General features: G+C 47.2%; 1 protein-coding gene across 4 annotated transcripts in view; it reads left to right on the forward strand.

The window, feature by feature from the left end:
• The window catches only part of ZNF76 (zinc finger protein 76), a 30045-nt gene that overhangs the window by 4077 nt on the left and 5294 nt on the right, over positions 1–20674 (forward strand). For 3 of the 4 annotated variants that reach the window (XM_070777403.1, XM_019985984.2, XM_019985985.2), the window contains exons 2-9: positions 11076–11243; positions 14791–14871; positions 14988–15065; positions 16278–16477; positions 18434–18550; positions 18889–18964; positions 19507–19632; positions 19744–19923. In XM_070777403.1, coding sequence (XP_070633504.1) covers positions 11171–11243; positions 14791–14871; positions 14988–15065; positions 16278–16477; positions 18434–18550; positions 18889–18964; positions 19507–19632; positions 19744–19923 — 931 coding nt within the window. In that variant the 5' untranslated portion in view covers positions 11076–11170. Of the gene's footprint in view, positions 1–11075; positions 11244–14097; positions 14319–14790; positions 14872–14987; positions 15066–16277; positions 16478–18433; positions 18551–18888; positions 18965–19506; positions 19633–19743; positions 19924–20674 lie in introns of those variants that run through there. The other variant, XM_070777404.1, reaches the window with a different exon arrangement.

The raw sequence follows: 20674 nt of genomic DNA on the forward strand, positions 1-20674 counted from the left end.
GAGGGTGAGGTCAGAGCTCAACCAGGGTCTTTCCCTTCTGGCCTGAACCCTTTAGATTACTGGGAGATTCTAAAGGTAAGGATGTTCATTCATTCATTCATTTACTCATTCATTCATTCCACTAATGTTTGCTGAATATCTGCTAGAAGCCAGGTACTTTTCTAGTACGTGGGGATAGAGTAGTAAATAAAACAAAGCTCCAGGATTTAAGTAGCTCACCTGTTGGGATGAAGCAGAAGCATATGATAAACAAGTGGAATATATATGGAGAAAATTAACCAGAGAAGGAAGATAAAGAGTACCAGAAGTCAGGGTATTAAATTTTATTAGGGTGGTCAAGGAAGGTCTCACTGAAAGGGTAGCATCTAAGCAAAGACCCACAGGAAGTTAAGGGGTGAGCCAGGCATTTATCTGAGGGAAGTATATTCCCTCTGCTGTCAGAGAGCAAGTGCAAAGGCCCTGAGGCAAGAGTACACCTCGTATGTTCAAGAAACGTGAGGACACCAGTCATTATGGCTGCAGTAGTGTGAGAGAGGAGAAACAGCAAGAGATGTGGGTGGGAGTAGATTTGTGGTAAATCGTATTAGGCCTTATAGGCCCCTGGATTTTCTGTGAATTGTGAGTGAGATGGGAGCCATTGGAGGGTTCGAGGCACATAAGTGACATGATCTGACATAAAGGATCATTCTGGCTGCTATGTTGAGAATAGGTTGTAGTGGGCAAGAGGGGAAGGAAGGAAACTGATTAGGGAACTGCTACTGTGGTCCAGGCAAGGAAAGTGGGTAGCTCGGACCCAAAGTAAAAAGCCAAAGAGTGAGAAGTGCTTGAATTCTGGATATGTTTTGAAAAAGGAGCCAGTAGGATTTGCTGAAGGATTGAAAGTGGCATGTGAAAGAAATAGAGAAGTTGAGGATTGCTCCATCACTTTTGGCCTGAGCAGTTTAACAATGGAGTTCCCATTTACTGAAAAGGGGGAGCCTGGAAGAAGGGCACACGGTGAGGAAGGGAGCTAAGGTATTCACTTTTGAATATGTCAAGTTTGAGATGTTTGGGGACCTGGAAATATTGAGTAAGCAGCTACATATACAAGTCTCTCCGACTTGTTAGTGAATGTCTGCCCTTCTGGGAACTGAAAGAACACTGTTACTGGGCCAGAGACAAAGGAGCAGAGTGGAAGAGCACTGACGGCTCTGGCGTGGGACTCGGCTCTGCCCCCAGGTAGCCATGTGATCCTTTGGGACTCCTCTGGCAGCTCTGGCCTCTGTCTCTTCATCTGCAGAATGACTGCTTTAGACTAGAAATGAGCTGTCTTCTCAGCCCCTCCTGCTGTGAGAGCTGATGAAGCAAGCTTAGAGCAAGTGAGATAATGTATCTGTATATCTGAGAGCATGTTGTAAACTGCTGAGCTCTACACAGGGTAATATTATTGGTGCTGAGTCCTCCCTTCCTTCACTAAAGCAATACCCAGTGAATGCCTGCCATGTTCTGGGCTCTGGACACAGAGGATCCAATAACAGGGAGATATATCCGTGCCCTCATGGAACACTGCAGACGAGCCACCTGGTGTAGTAACTTCATTGCTGAGTGCAGAAGAAATGGCTGGGGTCTCACGGTCTGCTGTGGTGTTGGCCAGGGAAATCTTGTTCTTGAACTGGGTCTGGGAGAAAACTTTGTGGATGTCATAGATGAGGCAAAGTGGTAATTCAAGTGAGGAAAAAGTGGGCGTCCTATTTGGGGCTGGAGAAAGAGCTGGGATGGTGGGATTCAGTCCCTTCCCTCTTTCATTCCTTCACTCAGCATTTACTCTTCTGCCAGGAACTTCTTTTAGGGAGCTTATGTCTCTACGGTAGATGAAGGATTTCAAAGCCAATCTCAGAAGTTTCAATCAGATCTGATTCACAATAAGTGGAGCTGATTTAGGATTCAAATTTGAGCTAAAGAGCTCAGTTAGCTATGTGACCTAGTAGTGTTATTCATTTAGTATCTGTGGGCACATTCTTTGTAAGGTGCTAATTAAGCCGAAATGCTTGCTCTTGAATTATAAGCAGTTTAACTGTAAGTAGGAGTGTGTTATTTTCATCCCAAAAGAGTTAAGTTTGAGGGAAAAATAACATAACTGGCAGAGTAATCCCTTCACTGCATCTGGAAGCACAAACATCTTACCCTGTGTCATTTAGATGTTTATGTTTCTATTTAAGGAGAGTCTCTGACCAACTAAACAAGAATATAAGATATAAGGACTTCTTTGGCAGTCCAGTGGTTAGGACAGGTTAGGACTCTGTGCTTCCGTTGCAGGGGGCACAGGTTCAATTCCTGGTCAGGGAACTAAGATCCTGCATTCTGTATGCCTTGTGGTGCAACAAATAATAATATTTTTTTTAATACAAGGTATAGCCCATCTTAATGAACAGGATCCCTGGAGAAGGGAATGGCAACCTACTCCAGTATTCTTGCCTGGAGAATCCCATGGATAGAGGAGCATGGTGGGCTATAGTCCAGGGTCTCAAAGAATCAGACACGACTGAGCGACTAACACTTTCAACTTTCAATGAACAGGTCACTCACAAAATGAGAGTGGGTATGTAACCAGCATCTTGTGCAAGTAGCTCTTGTTTTCTGTCCTGTCTTTTTCTGGGATGAATGTTAGACCTCAGCACCTGAACCTTTTCTGGTGGGGTTAAGCATTGACAGATTGTTCTTTGGAGAACCTGGAGCCCCTGTAGTGCCATCAGCAATGCACACTTGCACCCGCCTCTCCTGGCCTTGCCAACATCGATGGTTGGATATTTCTTTTTTTTTTTTTTAATTAATAGACTATTTCTTAGAGCAGTTTTAGGTTTACAGAAAAACTAAACAGAAAGTACAGAGAGTCCCTGTGTACTCCCTTTTTACGCACCCCCTACCCTAAGCCTCCCAGTTTCCCCCAGTTAGCATCTTACACTGGTGGGGTATATCTGCTACAATTGATGACCCAATGTGGAGGCATTATTATTAACTAAGTCTATAGTTTACATTGCTGAAACTCCAGTACTTTGGCCACCTCATGCGAAGAGTTGACTCATTGGAAAAGACTCTGATGCTGGGAGGGATTGGGGGCAGGAGGAGAAGGGGACGACAGAGGATGAGATGGCTGGATGGCATCACTGACTCGATGGACGTGAGTCTGAGTGAACTCCGGGAGTTGGTGATGGACAGGGAGGCCTGGCGTGCTGCGATTCATGGGGTCGCAAAGAGTCGGACACGACTGAGCGGCTGATCTGATCTGATCTGATAGTTTACATTATGGCTCACTCTTTGTGTTGTACACTCTGGATTTTCAAGTATCCACCATTATAGACTTGTGCAGAATAGTTTCACTGCTCTAAAAATGTGTTATGCTCTGCCTATTCATCCCTCCCCTCCTTCCCCTGCACCCTTGACAACCACTGATCACTTCACTGTCTCTTAAGTTTTTTCTTTTCCAGAATATCATATCATTAGAATGATACTGTATGTAACCTTTTCAGATTGGCTTCTTTGACTTAGCAAAGTACATTTTAAGGTTCCTCTGTGTCTTTTCGTGACTTAATAACTTTTCTTTTTATTGCTGAATAATATTCCGTAGTATGAATGTACCACAGTTTGTTTATTGAAGGATGTATTGATTGCTTCCGGTTTAGGGCAATTATGAATAAAGCTGCTAAATAAATAAACATCCATGTGCAGGTTTTTCTGTAGACATAAGTTTTCAACTCATTTGGGTAAATACCTAGGAATAGGATTTCTGGATCTTATTGTAAGAACATGTTTAGCTTTGTAAGAAACTGCCAAACTGTCTTCCAGAGTGCCATTTTGCTCTGCCATTCTGCATTCGCACCAGCGTTTGGAGTTTGCAGTGTTCTGGGTTTTCAGCTCCTGTAGTAGGTGTGTGGTGATATGTCATTGTTTATTGGCTGTGAATACTTTCACTTTGATTTTTGGTAATTCCATAAGTATAATATCATCATGATTATTCTTTCTTGTTCTTTAATTACTAATGAGAATGAACCTTTTTTGTGTGTTGTTTACTTAATATTAGTGTTTTTTTGCTTGTGTGAATTCATATCGTCCAGGGGAAATTTGGTATTATTCTTGGAGGTTTGTAAGTGTCTGCACGTGGCTTTTTCTCTGCCTGGGTTTTTTTTTATTGTGGTAAAATACACAGAACATAAAATGTACCATCTTAACCATTTTTAAGTGTACAGTTCAGTTACATGTTTGTTTGTTTTTTTTGGAGTGTAGTTGATTTACAGTGTTGTGTTAGTTTCTGCCAAACAACAAAGTGAATCAGTTACACATGTGCATATATCTGCACTTTTTTATATTGTTTTCCCACACAGGTCATTACAGATTATTTAGTTCCCTGTGCTATACAGTAGGTCCTTATTAGTTATTTATATGTGTTTTTAATATCATGCCTTATATTTTATTTCTTTAATATTTCCCCCTAATGCTGAGGGTTTTTTTAAAGCCAACTCTTCTGACTTAGATTTCTTTGCTTCAGAGGGCCAAAACTACCTTCTCTTCCTGTTTGAGATCTGGATATTATTCCATTTTGATTAACTGATAATATAAATTTAACCTTTTTGTCCCAGAGTGATGTTTTAAATAACACGATGTTTCTAAATAACTGTGATGATCCAGTCCCTTCTGAAACTGTCAAATAGCCTGTCTCAAGCACGCAGTGACCCCAAGCTGAATTCCAGTAACAATTCAAATGTAACCTCCTCATATCTGTATTAATTTGTTTGTTGATATAAAGTGATATCCTTAGGATAACCCTTCCAGATTGCCTTTTTTTCTGGACTTTTCTTTTCATGGACTAAAGGTGAGTTTGAAACTAAGCCATGATTGCTCTGTAGAGTGTTTACAAACTAAGGTGCTAAATTCACTTAAACATTTGTCTGAAAATTAGATTTTTAAGTTATCTGTTTTAGTTTAAAATGAATGCCATATTGCAGTAAAGGAGACTGTATTTTCATTGACTTTTTTGGAATTAAAAATAATCCATTTTGCCCAATTACTCCCTTTTCTGTGACTACTTCAAACCTGTAAAATTGCAGTAGCCAAATAGGAACCATACTAAAAAGCACTTTGGGCTTTTAACATCAGTGTGCCTTTTGGAAAGAGATGTTTAGCTGGTGTTTTAAATGTGTTTCTGTTATTAATTTCCTGTTTTCTCTTTAGTTTTTGGAAACCCACAGAACCAAGCCTGTTTCACTACGGGTTTTGTGTATGCACTGAAGTCTTTTTCTATAATAACAAACACTGAATCATTTTACTACAGCCCTTCCAAATCTGCTTCTCATTTGTTTGCCACTTGACTCCCTCAGTCTTTGTCCCTCCCAACCTAATGTCGCTTTGTCCTTTCTGAGAAGTTTTCTGTATTTCCACATTAGTAATTATCTGAGTGAAAATTGTCATTTTTCCCCCCAAAGTTGAACATTTCTCTGTTTCCAAGCAAACGTTTTCTTTTTTTCTTTTTTTGGCTCCTCAGTACCCTCTGGGCTGACAGAGTCCAGAAACCCTATTTCAAATGTTCCCAGAATTCGGGTTAGCAGAAAATGATAGACTAGCAAACAGGTGCCTGTAGTCCAGGTGAAGCCCTGCTTAGGTGTGGGTCAGATTAGATTTGAACCATGACATAGTGGAGAAGCACATGGCTACTCTTTCATTTCCCATCTGTCATACCTCTTATTTTTCTGCTTTAAGGACACAATTTAAGCCCATCTTTTTTCACAGGGAAAGATTCAATGTATCTAAAAAGTTTTCGTAAATGTTCTCTCTCTGGTAACTATAATTTATGTTTACAAGAGGAAACACATTTATATATTATGAAGTCATGGAGCTGTTTCCTGCACCAGAACCAACAATACGTTAAGTTCATTTAAAAGTGCAACAAACAGGAACTGGACTTGCTGCTAATTCTGGGTGTGTCAGTCTCCCTTCTCATCCCTACCTTTTGTCTTGGCTCTTATTCCTCACCACACCTCCCCCTAGACTAGCTCTCCATTCGGCTCAGGTCATTAGGGAGCTGGTAAAAATTACACCCTCCAAAAAGAAAAGGTAGCAGCTACTCCTGCTCCCCCCGCCCAGCTCCCCCCTGCCCTTTGTCAGAGGGCCAGGGGAGTTACAAATCTGAAGTGTCCAGTACAGGCAGGAACTGCTCAGACCCAGCCATCCTCAGGCAGTGACAAGCCTTCTTTGGCTCTGCCAATGTCCCTGCGGTAGTACTGGCACAGGAGGCTTCGGAGTTGACCATTATTTAACAAAAGAAAGGAAGAAAAATGGCAATCAGACACTTGTATGTGCCTGGCAGCCAAGAAGCAACTTCTCACCATCCGCAGTCAGGCACTGTTGGAAGGAGGATTCAGCGATCCGGAAGGGCTAGAGAGCAAGAGGGGACTGTTTTATTAAAGGTTTATGTTATGAGGCTTAAGGAGGAAAACTGAATATTTAGCCTGGACATGAGAACATGTAAAAGAGTAGGGATTTGTTTTCTTTGAGTCTAAAAAGCGTTATTTTGGGAAATGTGGCTGCTAGCTGTTCCCTCCTTCTATGTGGTCAGGTTGAGAAGAACCAGGATTAAGTTGCAGTGGGTGAGATGAAAGTTAAACAACCAGTATTCAAGTGTTCTAAGCGCTGATGTTGTGTTACAGTGGATTAGCAAAAGGAGGAAATAAACCAGATATTAAGAGGTATGGACTCTGGGGCCAGCCAGCCTGGCTTAGATCCTGGCTGCAGCACTAACTTGTTCTAGGACCTTGAGCAAATTACTCCACCTCTAAGCTTCAGTCACCTCAGCTGTAAAATGGGGATAGTGTACTCATTTCCTCATAGGATTGTTTTTAAGATTAAAAAAGATAGTATAGATAGAGTACTTTAAACAGCAGCTGACATGTATTAAGGGGTGTATATTTAATAAATGTAATTACATGAATGGTGGCAAGGATTTTAGGGTCATTTGGGCCAACAGTTCATTTTACAGATGAAGAGGCAATAACAGGAGGTGAAATTGAGGTTACGAGCCTTTCTACAGATACCAGGCTGTTGTCAGTACTCCTAGCTGTTATAGGAATACTCATTGCTTCAGAAGCATATCCCTTTAGGTTCCCCTTTCACCCGCTTCCCTAGAGCCAGCATTTCTCGGGTAATCCCTGTGTGCCTTCACTGCGCTAAATGCTGACGTATGTGACCTCATTTCATCCTGACAGTAACGTGACAAAGACGCCACTGTTATCCTCATTTTGTTTTTAAGATGTATCATCTAAATTTCAGAGAGGTCCAGTTACTTTCCAAGGACACACAGCTTGAAAGAGGCAAAGTCTGAGTTAGAACCAAGACTGACAGCAGAGCCTGTGTTGTTAACCATGGCACAGATTTTCCTCAGAAAATCTCAGTAGAATACAGATGAGCTAAGTTAAACCAGCCATTGCCTCAGCAGCCACAGGGCCCAGCCATAAAGATCTGAGGCTGGTTTGTAATCCCGACATAGGTCTCTCAGGTGTATTATTTCTGATACAGTGCTGTTAATATGAAAACAGTTCCCCAAAAGAACTTATCTCCCTGGTTAAGAGAATGAAAGTCGAAGGTCCTGGAGCAGTCCAGTAGTGGCCAGGCCCAGGGCTTTCATGAGGTAGGGACCATGTTGGGGGTCATCAGGACTCTGGGCAACACTGAGGTCACTGCCAGGATCCGAGCAGACCAGAAAAGATGAATCATGTATCGGAATTCCTACCTAGACCAATGGTTCCTTACCTCCTTCAATCCCTGTAAGACTCCAATGACAGTCATGACTCTCCCCTCTTCAGAAAAATGTGCAAGCTCACACACCAAAAACGTGTTATCAGGTGGCTTCAGGGTTCGTAAACTCTAGCTAAAAACCTCCGTATTAGGCAGCAGAATAGACTCCTTAGGAGTACTGCTCTGGTGCCAGGTGGGCTGGATTCAAATCCTTTTCTTTCATTTACTAGCTGTGCAACCTTGAGTAGAGCTTCAACTCCCTCAACTGTAAAATGAGGATAATAGTATTTAATTAAAGGGTCAGTGTGAGGATTAAACAGGTTACCAAATTTAAATGCCTAGTACATGGTTAGCTCCCTGGCCGTGTTCACTATCAGTGATAGTAGCATTGCTGTCCCCAGAGCTTAGCCCATTCAGTAAATGTTATGGACAGAAGGTATGAATCATTCTGGTGGAGATGCCGAGTCTAGCAGAGACCGTCCCCACCAGTGTGTCACAGACGGGCTGTAGTTATGTCAGGGTGCTTACCCACTCAGCCCTTGGAACTGCCAAAGCTCTAGCTGGTTGCTCATGACTTCAAGCACCAGCACCCAAAGTGTGACATACAAATATCCTCACTGGGTGCCCTGATGTGATAACAGGTTGGGCAGCACTGATTGAGAAGATGAGCTGGCAGCTAGTAAGAGTCCAGTAGGCCGTGCAGACTTCGAGCCCGGGAGAATCCTATGGATGGGTGGCAAAGAGAACCTTGCCCTGGAGCAGGGCTCCGGTACTCCGTCCCACAGCAGACGCACGTGTCAGTGCTTCCCTACTGGGACAAGGACTGGCACGTCACAGCTCGAGGATTTGTGGAGAGCCCGCAGTGAGCCAGGAACTGGGTTTGGAGCCCGAAGTCTTGTGTAGGCAACGTGTATTAAAGAAGAAGAGGTAGGCATGTGACCCTGGGACTGTGAGTGCCAGGAAAACGTGGTGGCCAGGGCTGCAGGGACTTCTGAGGGGACCAGCCTTGCCTGCAAGGTGAATGAATTCTTAGGGTGATAGGAAGCCACTGAAGAGTTTTAATCAAGGAAGTAGTAGGTTTAGATTTGTACTTTAAAAACAAGGCATTCTGACACAAAATTTGAGTGAGAAACAGGCAAGAATTTATTGACACATATTAGGAGGTTCTTATATTAGTCAACAGGTGAGGTGATACTCACCTGGAATTAGGTACCTTGACCTTCTTGTCTGTCTTTTAATTATTTAAATTGAGGTATAATTGACATGCAACATTATATTTGTTTCAGGTGTACAACATGCAGCAGTATCTGTATATTGTGAAAGGATCACCACAGTCAGTCAGTTAACATCCAGCACCATATGCAGTTACAGAATTTTTTTCTTGTGATAAAACTTTTAAATTTTATTCTCTTAGCAACTTTCAAGTATGCAATACAGTTTTATTAACTGTAGTCATCATGCTGTACCTTACATCCCCCGGGACTTATTTTGTAACTGGAAGTTTGTGCCTTTTCACTCCCTTTACTCATTTTACCTACCGCCAACCCCTGCCTTTGGCAGTCACCAATCGGCTCTCTGTATCTATGAATCTAATTTTTTTAAGGATTCCACATATAAATGAGATCATACGGTGCTTATTTTTTCTCCGCCTGACTTATTTCACTTATCGTCATGTCCTCAAGGTGCATCCATGTTGTTGAAATGGCAAGATACTATTCTTTTTGTGGCTGAATAATATTCCAGTCTGTGTGTGTGTGTGTGTGTGTGTGTGTGTGTGTGTGTGTGTGTGGTGTAGCTCTTTCTTTATCCATTCCCCCATCAGTGGACACTTAGATTGTTTCCATGTCTTGGCCATTGTAGATAATGCTGTAATGAATATGGAAATGCATATATCTTTTCAAGTTAAGGTTTTTGTTTTCTTTGCATAAATGCACAGAAGTGGGATTGCTCGATCAAATGGTAATTCTACTTTAAATTTTTTGAGGAATCTCCATACTGTTTTCTATAGTAGCTACACCAATTTACATTCCCACCAATAGCACACAGCGTTCCCTTTTCTCCACATCCTTGCCAAAACTTATTTTTTCTTGTCTTTTTGGTAATAAAACATTCTGATAGATATGAGGTGATATCTCATTATGGTTTTGATTTGCATTCCACTGGTGATTAGGGATGTTGAGCATCTTTTCATATACCTACTGGGCATAGAAAGCTGTCTATTCATATCATCTGCCTGTTTTTTCAGTTGGAGTGTTTGGCTTTTTGCTACTGAGTCATTTGAGTTCTTTGTGTATTTTGCATATTAGCCCCTTATCAGATACAGGATTTGCAAATATTTTTACCATTTAATAGGTTGCTTTTTCATTTTATTGATGGTTTCCTTTGCTGTGCAGAAACTTTTTAGTTTTTTTAGTCCCAATTGTTTATTTTTGTTTCCTCTGCTTTTGGTGACAAATTCCAAAAAGAAATCATTGGCAACTTACCACCTATGTTTTCTTCTAGGAGCTTTATGGTTTCAGGTTTTAAATTCAAGTCTTTAATCCATTTGAATTAATTTTGTGTATGGTGTAAGATGGTGGTATTCCTAGACTTCTGAGGATAAAGGGGGAATCAAGAATGACCCCACTGGGAATCCCTTGGTGGTCCAGTGGTTAGGACTCTGTGCTTTTACTGCAAAGGGGCTAGGATCAATCCCTGGTCAGCAACTAAGATCCTGCAAGCTGCATGGCCCCCCAAAAAAGAATGACCTCACTGATTCTTGGTGAATGGATGGATCTGAGCACAGGAGAGATATCAGAATGGTCACAGAGAACCAGCAACCCCGGAGTTGGCCTCCTGCCTTCAGTGAGTCTCCCTTCTAGGGGAGTGAATTTAAAAGTGGGTTTTATAAACAATTGACTTGTTTATTTACTGATCTGTTTGGCTGCACTGGGTCTTGGTTGCGGTATGCAGGATCTTCAGTTGTGGCATGTGGTTTCTAGTTCCCTGACTAGGGTTCAAACCCCTGCCCTGTGCTTTGGGAGCACAGAGTCTTAGCCTCTGGCCTAGCAGGGAAGTCCCTAAAAGTGGGTTTTGATTAATGAAATCTTAATTTACAACCAGTTTGGCTGGCATGTTTCTCTTGAATGCTCAGTTTTTAGAATTCTTAAATGTGTATATTTCGAACTCTTAATAAAAGCCAACATAGTTCTCTACTTTGAAGAATTCATCTCTTTTTCTTCTTCTTCTTGGCTGGCCTCATTCACTGTCCCTGTGTGTCCTTGTGGCAGGAGGAAGCCATGCAGCTCATAATATGACACTGTCCATTTTCTCAGATCTGTGACGCAAAAGGAAATCTCTAACCTCAGCTGTGGCTCCGGTGCTGGAAAGAAGCCAACTTCATGTCTGACTGCACAGGCAGGAGTTTGCCATGGAGAGCTTGGGGCTGCAGACAGTGACCCTCAGTGATGGGACGACGGCCTATGTCCAGCAAGCTGTCAAAGGTATTTCTGCGGACTGCAGAATCCTGCCCTGTCCTGGTCCAAGAGTCTCATGACCACCCTGCCCTCTTGCCTACTTGCTACAACTTTCTCTGCATGAGAATATCTCAAGGTGATTGATGAAAAAGTAACTCTAAAATATAATGCCACCTAGGGAGGCTAGAAAATCAGATTAGCCTAGCTACAGGAGCCAAGATTCCCTTATGTGTGGTAAGAGGTTCATAAATATTTCTGGCATGGATGAACACAGTGCTGCTTGTGACTTCCTGCTTTTCAAATATTCCCTTTCCAGTTTTCTCAGTTCTTTCTAGAAGCAGTTCATTTTAATTTAAGCAAGTTTAAGCAATCAAACTATCTTCTGAGCATGTGCAACATACTCTTTAGGTTCAGGGTAGGGGGCCCCACTAGGGTGACCAGAAAAAGTCTACAGGGCACATAGTTAAATTTTAATTACAGATAAACAATGAATAATTTTGTAGTGTAAGTATGTTCCAAATACTGCATGAGAAAGCTATGTATAAACATAAGATTAAATACTAAAAGCAATAACATAGTAATACCAAGTACTAAAAAAAAAAAAAAAATCCTTCACTGTTTATCTGCAATTCAGATTTACCTGAAATTCAAATTCTCAAGGAACTTAAATTCAAGGGGGCATGGAGTCAGAACAGAGCATTATTGAAGAGCAGGGCCTTTTGGCCAGGACACTCAGTGTCCTGACAAGCTCCTTCTTTTCGCCAGCATTTACAGGCACGCCAGATGGCATGTGGGTCTTTCTTGGACAGCACTGGCCAAACACTGCCTCGTTCCTTCTCTTTATTTTGCCTTTTCTGCACTCTGTGAGCACCGCCATCCTCATTTCTCCACTGTCATTGCAACAGTGCCCTCCTTCATTTCAACACATTGTCAAAATGTATTTCAAGTCCCAAGCTTATAAATTGTTGATTTCATTTTAAATCGGCTGCTTCCTGATGACAACAAAGAGGCTCCTTAATAGCATCGATAGGCTTTTTCCATATGATGACGTGTGGAGCTGGCTGGCTTTATTTTCTTGAGAATGGACTTCTCTAGAATACTTGTGAAGCCTGCAGCCTTCCCATTGGAGGTCTTTGCCCTCTCACAGCAGTCTCAGCGGGATGGAAGAATTCAGGACCTGCATTTACTCTATGGACCCGGCTATTCCCCTTGCCTCAGTCTTCTGTTACGAATTAATGGTTGAATGAATGAAAAAACAAACAAGTGGCTGTGCTTGGCCTTGGAAAGCCACTCTCTTTTCTTATGTCTTTCCTTCTTATGTCTGGATGATCTCTTTACCTCCCCCACCTCCCCATTTATATCTTTCTCTTGTCACTCTTCCTGGCTCTGTTCTCTTCTTCCTCCATGGTGCTATAGTGTGTCCTTACATGCATGCACACACACACTCACACCCAACAGATTTCGTACTGCTTAGAGTAGAGCTGGCCTTGAGGAACCAGAACTTCACTGTCCTGAAAGGCAGCTCTCTTGCAGGTGAGCTCCTTTGATGCTCTCAACCAGTGCACTTTCATCTCTGTCAGCAGGCAGCTCTGTCTGGGCCCAGCTTAGCCAGCCGGAAGCCCTAAAATGTTATGAGACTTACCTATAAACAGGGTAAGCATGAAATGTGTTATTCAAAGCTGACACTTTGGAGAGTGGAAGAACATGCTCTGAATAAAGGCACCGGGACCACTCTGGGCAAAACGGAACCTACAGTCACCTCTGCAGTGGGGTGTAAGGGTCCTGACAGCTCTTCTCCCCACCACCAGCACCCCACTCCTCTCCGCATTGTCATCTCTGCTTGTTAGAAGTTCTAGGTTGAGAGTTTTCCCTTAATAACTCTTCTCGGCATCTTGTTTCCTGTCTTGCAACAGTACCCACTCTCCTAGCAGAAGCTCTGCTGATACTTTCAGATCCCCAAGTGCTAGTGCCCTTGGCAGGGCAGCCTGCTGCTTGCTGGGCAGGAGGGAAGAGGGGGTTGCCCTCCCCTCGTCTCAGCTGTGTTTCTCTCCTACTTCCTACCTTTGTCACCGCCTTACCTACTCTGGCTGGGTTGTGGAACTATTAGTTACAGACCCAAGAAAACTCAGTTTGGGGACAAGTTTGAGAATTCTTCTGAGGGGTAGACATCAGCAGAGGTGAGCCAGAAGTAACTGTCTGGTCTTGAAACGTGTAAGTAAATGAACAAGGAAACCACTTGTCATTGAGTCTTCAGTCTCCCTTCTTTGCTTTCTCACTTCCTTTATCCCTTCTCCCTCTCAAACTCCCTGGACATAAGGAGAGGCCTATATAATTCTAATTCTAAATCTAAGAGCCTTTTGCTCTCAGGAGAGGAAATGGAGGCACTGCTGCTGCTACTGCTAAGTCGCTTCAGTCGTGTCCGACTCTGTGCGACCCTATAGACGGCAGCCCACCAGGCTCCCCCATCCCCAGGATTCTCCAGGCAAGAACACTGGAGTGGGTTGCCATTCCCTTCTCCAGTGCGTGAAAGTGAAAAGTTAAAGTGAAATCGCTCAGTCGTGTCCGACTCTTAGTGACCCCATGGACTGCAGCCTACCAGGGTCCTCCATCAATTGGATTTTCCAGGCAAGAGTACTGAAGTGGGGTGCCATTGCCTTCTCTGAATGGAGGCACAGAGAAGTTAAATAAGTTGTCTAAGATCACACAGCTAGTAAGAGGTAGAGCTGAAATTCAAACCCAGGAGGTCTGGACTGGTGGTAGAGCCCTGTGCTTTTTTGTGTGGGCGGGGGTGCTGTGCTGGGCACTTGTTGCTGCACAGGCTTTTCTCTAGTTGCAGCGAGTGGGGACTACTCTCTAGTTGCAGTGGCTTCTCTTGTTGCAGGGCTCTACGGCACTCAGGCTTCAGTAGTTGCTGCATGTGGGCTCATTTGTGGCTCCTGGCTCTACACCACAGGCTCATTAGTTGTGACACATGAGCTCAGTTGCTCCATGGCATGTGGGATCTTCCTGGACCAGGGATCAAACCTGTTTCTCCTGCATTGGCAGAGGGATTCTTTCCCATTGAGCCACCAGGGAAGCCCCAGAGCCCATTGCTTTTAACCTGTAAGTTATACTGCCTTATCAGAGGGTCTTGGTCTTGGCATACTGCCGCAGTGGGAGACAAGGGAACATATTTTGATTTAGTTAATTTGAGTCAGATCTGAATTTGGATCCATTTGGGGCCTTTCCAGATTTCAGGGAATCCTTTGCTGTTTAGCTCAATCTCAGATGCTTACTGCCAGGTTGGAAGTCCCTGCTTTGTGTGGCATGGGTAGAATAATAAATGAAGTTGCTCCTCCTGTGAGTGACTGAAGGGGAATCTTCTGGGAGCTTAGGATTCTTCATGGCAGGATGTCTCTGCCTTGGTACCTCTGAGGCCCAGACCTGGGAGGCAGGGAGTGAGGTAACATGGAGAATGTCTAAGCTGTGCTTAGACATGCAGACTGTGCCTCCAACAGGCCTGTACTAAAGCAGGCAAGTGTTCCTCAGCCCTCTTCTGGGCCTGGCCCACTTCTCTCCATTTCTGCCCCCGCAGGAGACAAGCTTCTTGAAGGGCAAGTGATCCAGCTTGAGGATGGGACCACTGCATACATTCACCAAGTGACAGTGCAGAAAGGTGAGGGCATCCCAGGACGCCCCTGCCACATGAGCGAGGCCAGGCAGCCTCCACTGAAGGAGCCCTGCTCCCTGACCCCAAGCTCCAGAGAAAGGCAGGCATTGCTCTCATTACAGAGCCTCTTTCCTTTGAGGATGGACAACCCGTGCAGCTGGAAGATGGCAGCATGGCCTACATACACCGCACACCCAAAGGTGGGGTCACAGTCCTCATGACTGGTGAGAAGGAAGGGAGGCAGAACTGGCCGTGGTTGGGGGATAGCATTGTGCACCCTGGGAGCTGGGGCGGAGACATGGAGCCGTGGGCCCCACGCTCACCTGGATTAGCAGGCACCCCTGCCTTTCCTGGCGTGGACCGCAGGAGCAGCTGCTTCTGCCCCTAGGAGCCTGAGCATGGGAGTCCATGGCCTGGGCCTGGCGGCTCTAGCTACAGCACAGCCACAAAGTGTTAAGGCTTTAAATGGGATCCAATAATATCCAAAACCAGGACCACATACTTTTTTTACATTTTTTAAGAATGAAGCTTTTAAGGTACTGAAGAATAATGGTTTATTTCTTCCACAAGTAGTTTTTTGAGCAATTGCATGCCAGGCACTAGGTGTGGAGTATACAAAAGAGAACAGGGTCAGACATAGTCCCTGCTCTCCTAGAATCTAGTGGCGGAAAGGGCTTGAAATGAACCATCATGAACTGATCACTACAAATGGGGTTCAGACTCAGGGAGGGCTTTTCTGAGAAAGTGACGCTTGGGCTGGGAGCTGGAGGATGGAGTGGGCCTAGCTGGGAAAGAGCAATGGCAAGAAGGGTTCAGTACTCCAGACGGAAGGAACAGCATGTGTGACCCGGAAACGGGTGGAGGTGGGCAGGGAGAAAGAAGGGCACATTCATGGAACTGCCAGGAGCTTGAGTCTTGGAGGGGAGGGCAGAGTGGGTGAGGTGAAGCCAAACAGAGAGGATGGGCCAGAGCACTGGGGCTGCAGAATAAGGGTTTGGGTTTTTATCCTGAGGCCAATGGACATGGTTGAACTGTTTAGGCTGTTGGGTAACAAGACCACACGTGTGTCCTGCAAAGCTCCTTCTGGATGCTGTGCTGCCTGGAGGGAACTAGATGGGGTGAGGGGCCACCAGTCAGGAGGTTCTCATGGTCATCTCAGCCAAGATGATGGTCCTTTCAGGTCCTCACCAAGCTTGTGTGTTCCCAGTGAGTACTCCATAGGAGACCTCATCCTTAGGAGAGGTGGCCCCAGAGGGAGGGCCAGCCAGAGTGGACCACCAAGGTGAGGGAGCAGGAGAAACCAGAGGCTAAACCCTCCTCGGTATATGTACCTCTCCTTACCTCAACGCCCAGGTCCCAGCCGCATCTCTTGCCCTTGTGCAGCTTCTGGGCTAACCGCATGTTCCCTGCAGAGGGCTATGACCCCAGTGCCCTGGAAGCCGTCCAGCTGGAAGATGGCTCCACCGCCTACATTCACCACCCCGTGGCTGTGCCGTCAGATGGCGCCATCCTGGCTGTGCAGACAGAGGTGGGCCTGGAGGGCCTGGCCGCAGAGGATGACGAGGGCTTCAGTGCGGACACAGTGGTGGCCCTGGAGCAGTATACCAGCAAGGTGAGCTCTCTAGATGACAGGGTTAGTCCTGTGCCTGCACATGGCCAGGGCTACTCCCTGTGACCCGCAGCCTGGCTCCCCCGACTCATCTCTCACGGGTCATCTTCTTGGGCAAGAGTCACAGCCCAGCTGGGGCCCGCCAACAGCTGTGTACACTCCCACTTGTTTATGCGTCTCTGCAGAGGGAAGGCAGCTGTAAGAAACAGTGATACCCATACGGTGGGAACTTAGGCCCAGCTTCACTTTGGCTGCACTGTCTGAGAAAACCTTTGCCAGCGACTTTTATTAGTTTTCCAGTTCTCTGAGGTCAGATGTTCTTGTGTTTCTTTCTTTTCTGCGACTATTAAGTCATTTGGGAAAATAATCTCTGTAGGCAGTGACGAGAGCAGATGTAGCGGAGCAGCTGGGATTCTTGGAACCCAGGGCTTGCACAGTAGCTCAGCTGCAAAGGAAAAGGATCTTGGCTTTCCAAACATTAGTCAGTCTAGGCTCTCTTTGCCTGGGCCGTGGTCCTGCCTGTAGGGGAAGCCAGTTCAGAGATCTGAGAGCCTTCCAGACCAGGGTCCTCCCTGCCCGGCCGAACTCCAGCGCCTCAAGGTGGATGTAGCAGGGCTTCCTGGAGCGTGCATTTTACCCAGGGGACTGGGGGAGTTGTTTTTATAATTAAACTAGAATGGCTATATCATAGAGGAGAAGAGGAAGTTGAAAAGACACTACAAAACTTCGCAGTAGGCCCCTCTGGGCTATGCCCACTCCCACCCCCATTCTGTAAGGTGTATTTTAGAAGCTTACTGCTGTTGGGAAGACAACCAAGCTTTAACTGTAAGCCCTGAAATCTGTGTGGGCTCTGCCTCTGCCATGTGCTGCCTCAGTCACTCCCCTCCGAGGCCTCAACTTGTTCCCATCTCATATGATGAGTTGGGGCCAGATGATCTCAGAGGGTCACTTCTAGCCCTGAAGTTTTTTGATTCCCTCAAGAACCAGTGGGACTTGGGAGTGAAATCTGAACGCTTGACTGGGTTCGCCTGGCGAGCAGGCCCAGCCACCTGTGGCCCTCTCCTGCCACCCACCAGCTACTCGAGTGTCCAGGAAACTTTGTCAGCTGCCTGACCCCTTGACCTGGAGCTGACTATACAGACCCGCTGTGGATTTGGCCTCCCTCCTTTGACTCTGCTCACCATGCCTTCCAGAGTTCAGTTTCAAGAGCTCCTGGGAAGGCCACAGTGTCCCAAAAACAAAGGCTAAGGGACAGTTCCAGCAGGACTCTGCCCAAGAAAGCACAACATTAAGGCTCCCTGAAGCCAGAGGCTGGTGTGGAATGGTTTTTGGCAGGAGAGAGGGAAAGGAAGGGCTTGTCAGTAGCCAGGTGCTACAGGTAGAACGGGGCTTCTGGGAGGACTTGCAGGTCCCTGCCCTGGGCACCTGTGCACTTTGTTGGTTGTGGCCACCTCGCTTCTGGTGAGCCGAGGTGAGCTTGTCCCCATAGCCAGCCCCTTGGCAGTGCCCCTTCCAAACATGGGTTTCCCCAGGGAGGAAGGAATCTCTTCCTATCAGAGGATAAACGTGTCCAGAGCAGCAGCCTCCACGGTCAGAAGGGGGGCAGCTGGCCCTCAGCCCAGCTCGAGTGTGGCCATTGCGGCCACTCCTCCCCCCGCCCTACCTGCCCATCTAAGAGACGCCCTTTCTCCCCAAGATGTCAGAGCCCCAGTGACATTTAATCGTCTCTCTGTCCATCAGAGCTGGTGGTGACTCCACTGGCCAGCCCTGTTCCTTCTGCAGCAGGCTCAGCGTCTGTTCCATCTGTCTAGATCGATCACCCAGGTTGCGCATCTCCCCCTTGGTAGGTTTAACCCTGTTTATTGGGTCTTAAGCTGCCAGCTGGGCCCTGTGTCCCACCTCGTCCCTTCCTTCTTTGAGGAGAATACATATAGGGACCCCAAGATTTTTTCCCCTCAGGTTCTGCATGAGAGCCAGGCTCCTCATAATGGCAAAGGACAACAGGTTGGGGACAGAGCATTCCGCTGCGGCTACAAGGGCTGTGGGCGTCTCTATACCACCGCGCATCACTTAAAGGTAAGGTGGCTGCAAAGAGCTCTCAGCCTTGCTGTCTTCCCAGCAGGCTGCAATCCTGCCTTCCTGCTTTGACTGGAACTGGTCCCTGACCTCAGGTTGCTCATTGCCTCCTGGAAGGAAGAGATGAGCGTACAGGAATGTCAGCACGGGGGGCTGTGACACGCGTGAAGAGTGCATGAGGGAAGAGAATCAGGGAAGGCTCCCTGGAGGGGGCATCTCCACTGAAGAGGAAGCAAAATAAAGGAGGTGGCCAATGCTAATATTCTGGGCCCTAAAGAAACCGAAGAGCCCATTCATACCCTCTCGCCTCTGAATGACATGGTTGCTTGTCCTCACAGGTGCACGAGAGAGCTCATACCGGTGACCGTCCATACAGGTGTGATTTCCCCAGCTGCGGAAAGGCCTTTGCCACAGGTAACCTACCTGGATGGAGACCAAGGTGGACTGCTTCCAGTTGAGGGTAAAGGGCCCTAGATTAGCTCTGAATGTTCCCTCAAGGGAGCCAAGCACCAGGCTGCCTTCCGGAAGAAACTGCTGTCTCAGTGCTCCAGCTGCAGGGCACTATCACTGCAGGAAACCTGTCATGGAGGCAAGAAGCAACCCTGACACAGACCAGTGGGGGGTGCCAGTGGTTGGAGGGCTTGCCTCCCTCTGGACTTCATTTTCCCTCAGTTGAGGCCCTGAGGTCATAGGTTCTCTGGGTCTCCTCTTCCACGGGTTCTGGAATGGCGCCAGCTGGCCCTGGACAGGGCAGGGAGCAGGAACCGCTGCCGCAGCCCCACTTCTGTACCCAGACAGTGGCAGGACGGAGGCAGACACGGGCGCTTTGTGCCAAAGGAGGCCCAGAGCCTCACGGGGCACACCTTAAGGGAGAGCGCCCCTGCCTTAGGAAGGCAGATGCTAAAGATGAGGCCCCACCCAGTGCTTTTCTCACCCCTCCCCTTCCCCCGGGACAGGATATGGGCTGAAGAGCCACATGCGCACCCACACTGGTGAGAAGCCATACAAGTGCCCAGAGGAGCTGTGCAGCAAGGCCTTCAAGACCTCAGGAGACTTGCAGAAGCACGTCCGGACCCACACTGGTAGGCCGGGCCCTGCCCGCCCAGCCCAGTTAGGGCCTGGCCCCAAGCCCGGGGCTCACCCCGCTCTGCGGGACCCCTTGCTGAGCCGCCCTCACACGTGGGTCTCCACAGGTGAACGCCCCTTCCGGTGCCCCTTCGAGGGCTGTGGCCGCTCCTTCACTACATCTAACATCCGCAAGGTACATGTGCGCACCCACACAGGCGAGCGGCCCTACACCTGCCCCGAGCCCCACTGTGGCCGTGGCTTCACCAGCGCCACCAACTACAAGAATCACGTGCGCATCCACACAGGTGGGCCAGCTGGCATGCGCGGGCCTCCCCCTCTGAGGCCCCAGCCCCTCTACCAAAGGCTTCTGACTTGAGACACCTTCTCAACAGAGGGTTGTTGCAGGCTGGTCCGCGGGCGGGGCACAGGGTCCCGAGGTTCCAGCTGTGCCCCCAGAACCGCTCTTTCACTTGCAGTGAGCGAGCAGTTCCTCCATTACCAGTTGGGGCTGATCTGATGGGCACTGCTGGCCTTGTCAGCCCCCTGCCCCCATCTGCACCCACCTGAAATCCGCCCCCTCCAGCGGAGCTCCCAGATAAAGGCCAGGGTCAGGCACAATGGGGAGAGAGCAGAGTGGAATGTCTTCAGCTCCTCACGTCGTCCACTGTCCCTGTGACTCCCGTGTATCCTCACCCACCCCAGTGTTACGTCCCTGTCTAGCTTCTGTCATCTCTCGGACGCACGCGTCCCCTCCCTCTGCCGTCATACCTGGCACGTCCCCGTCAGTCATCCCTCTCTGTCTCCTGCTTCTGTTCACAAGGCCCTGGTGCCCCTCACCAGCCCCTTCACTAGCCTCAGCCTTGCCCACCCCCCTGTCTTCTCTCCCCCTTGTCTGCAGGCCCCGTGGTCCCACACTCACTTCCTCTGTCTCTGCTGCTGGCCATCTTCCCCAGCTCTGTCCCTTCAGAGTCCCAGATCCCAGTCCCTCTTCCTCCCTCTGGCTCTCTCTTCACCAACCCTGTCCCTCACTCCTGCTCCCTTAGTTTCCCCCTTGCC

This window comes from Bos indicus, chromosome 23 (genome assembly GCF_029378745.1).
Source record: "Bos indicus isolate NIAB-ARS_2022 breed Sahiwal x Tharparkar chromosome 23, NIAB-ARS_B.indTharparkar_mat_pri_1.0, whole genome shotgun sequence".
NCBI lineage: Eukaryota > Metazoa > Chordata > Mammalia > Artiodactyla > Bovidae > Bos > Bos indicus.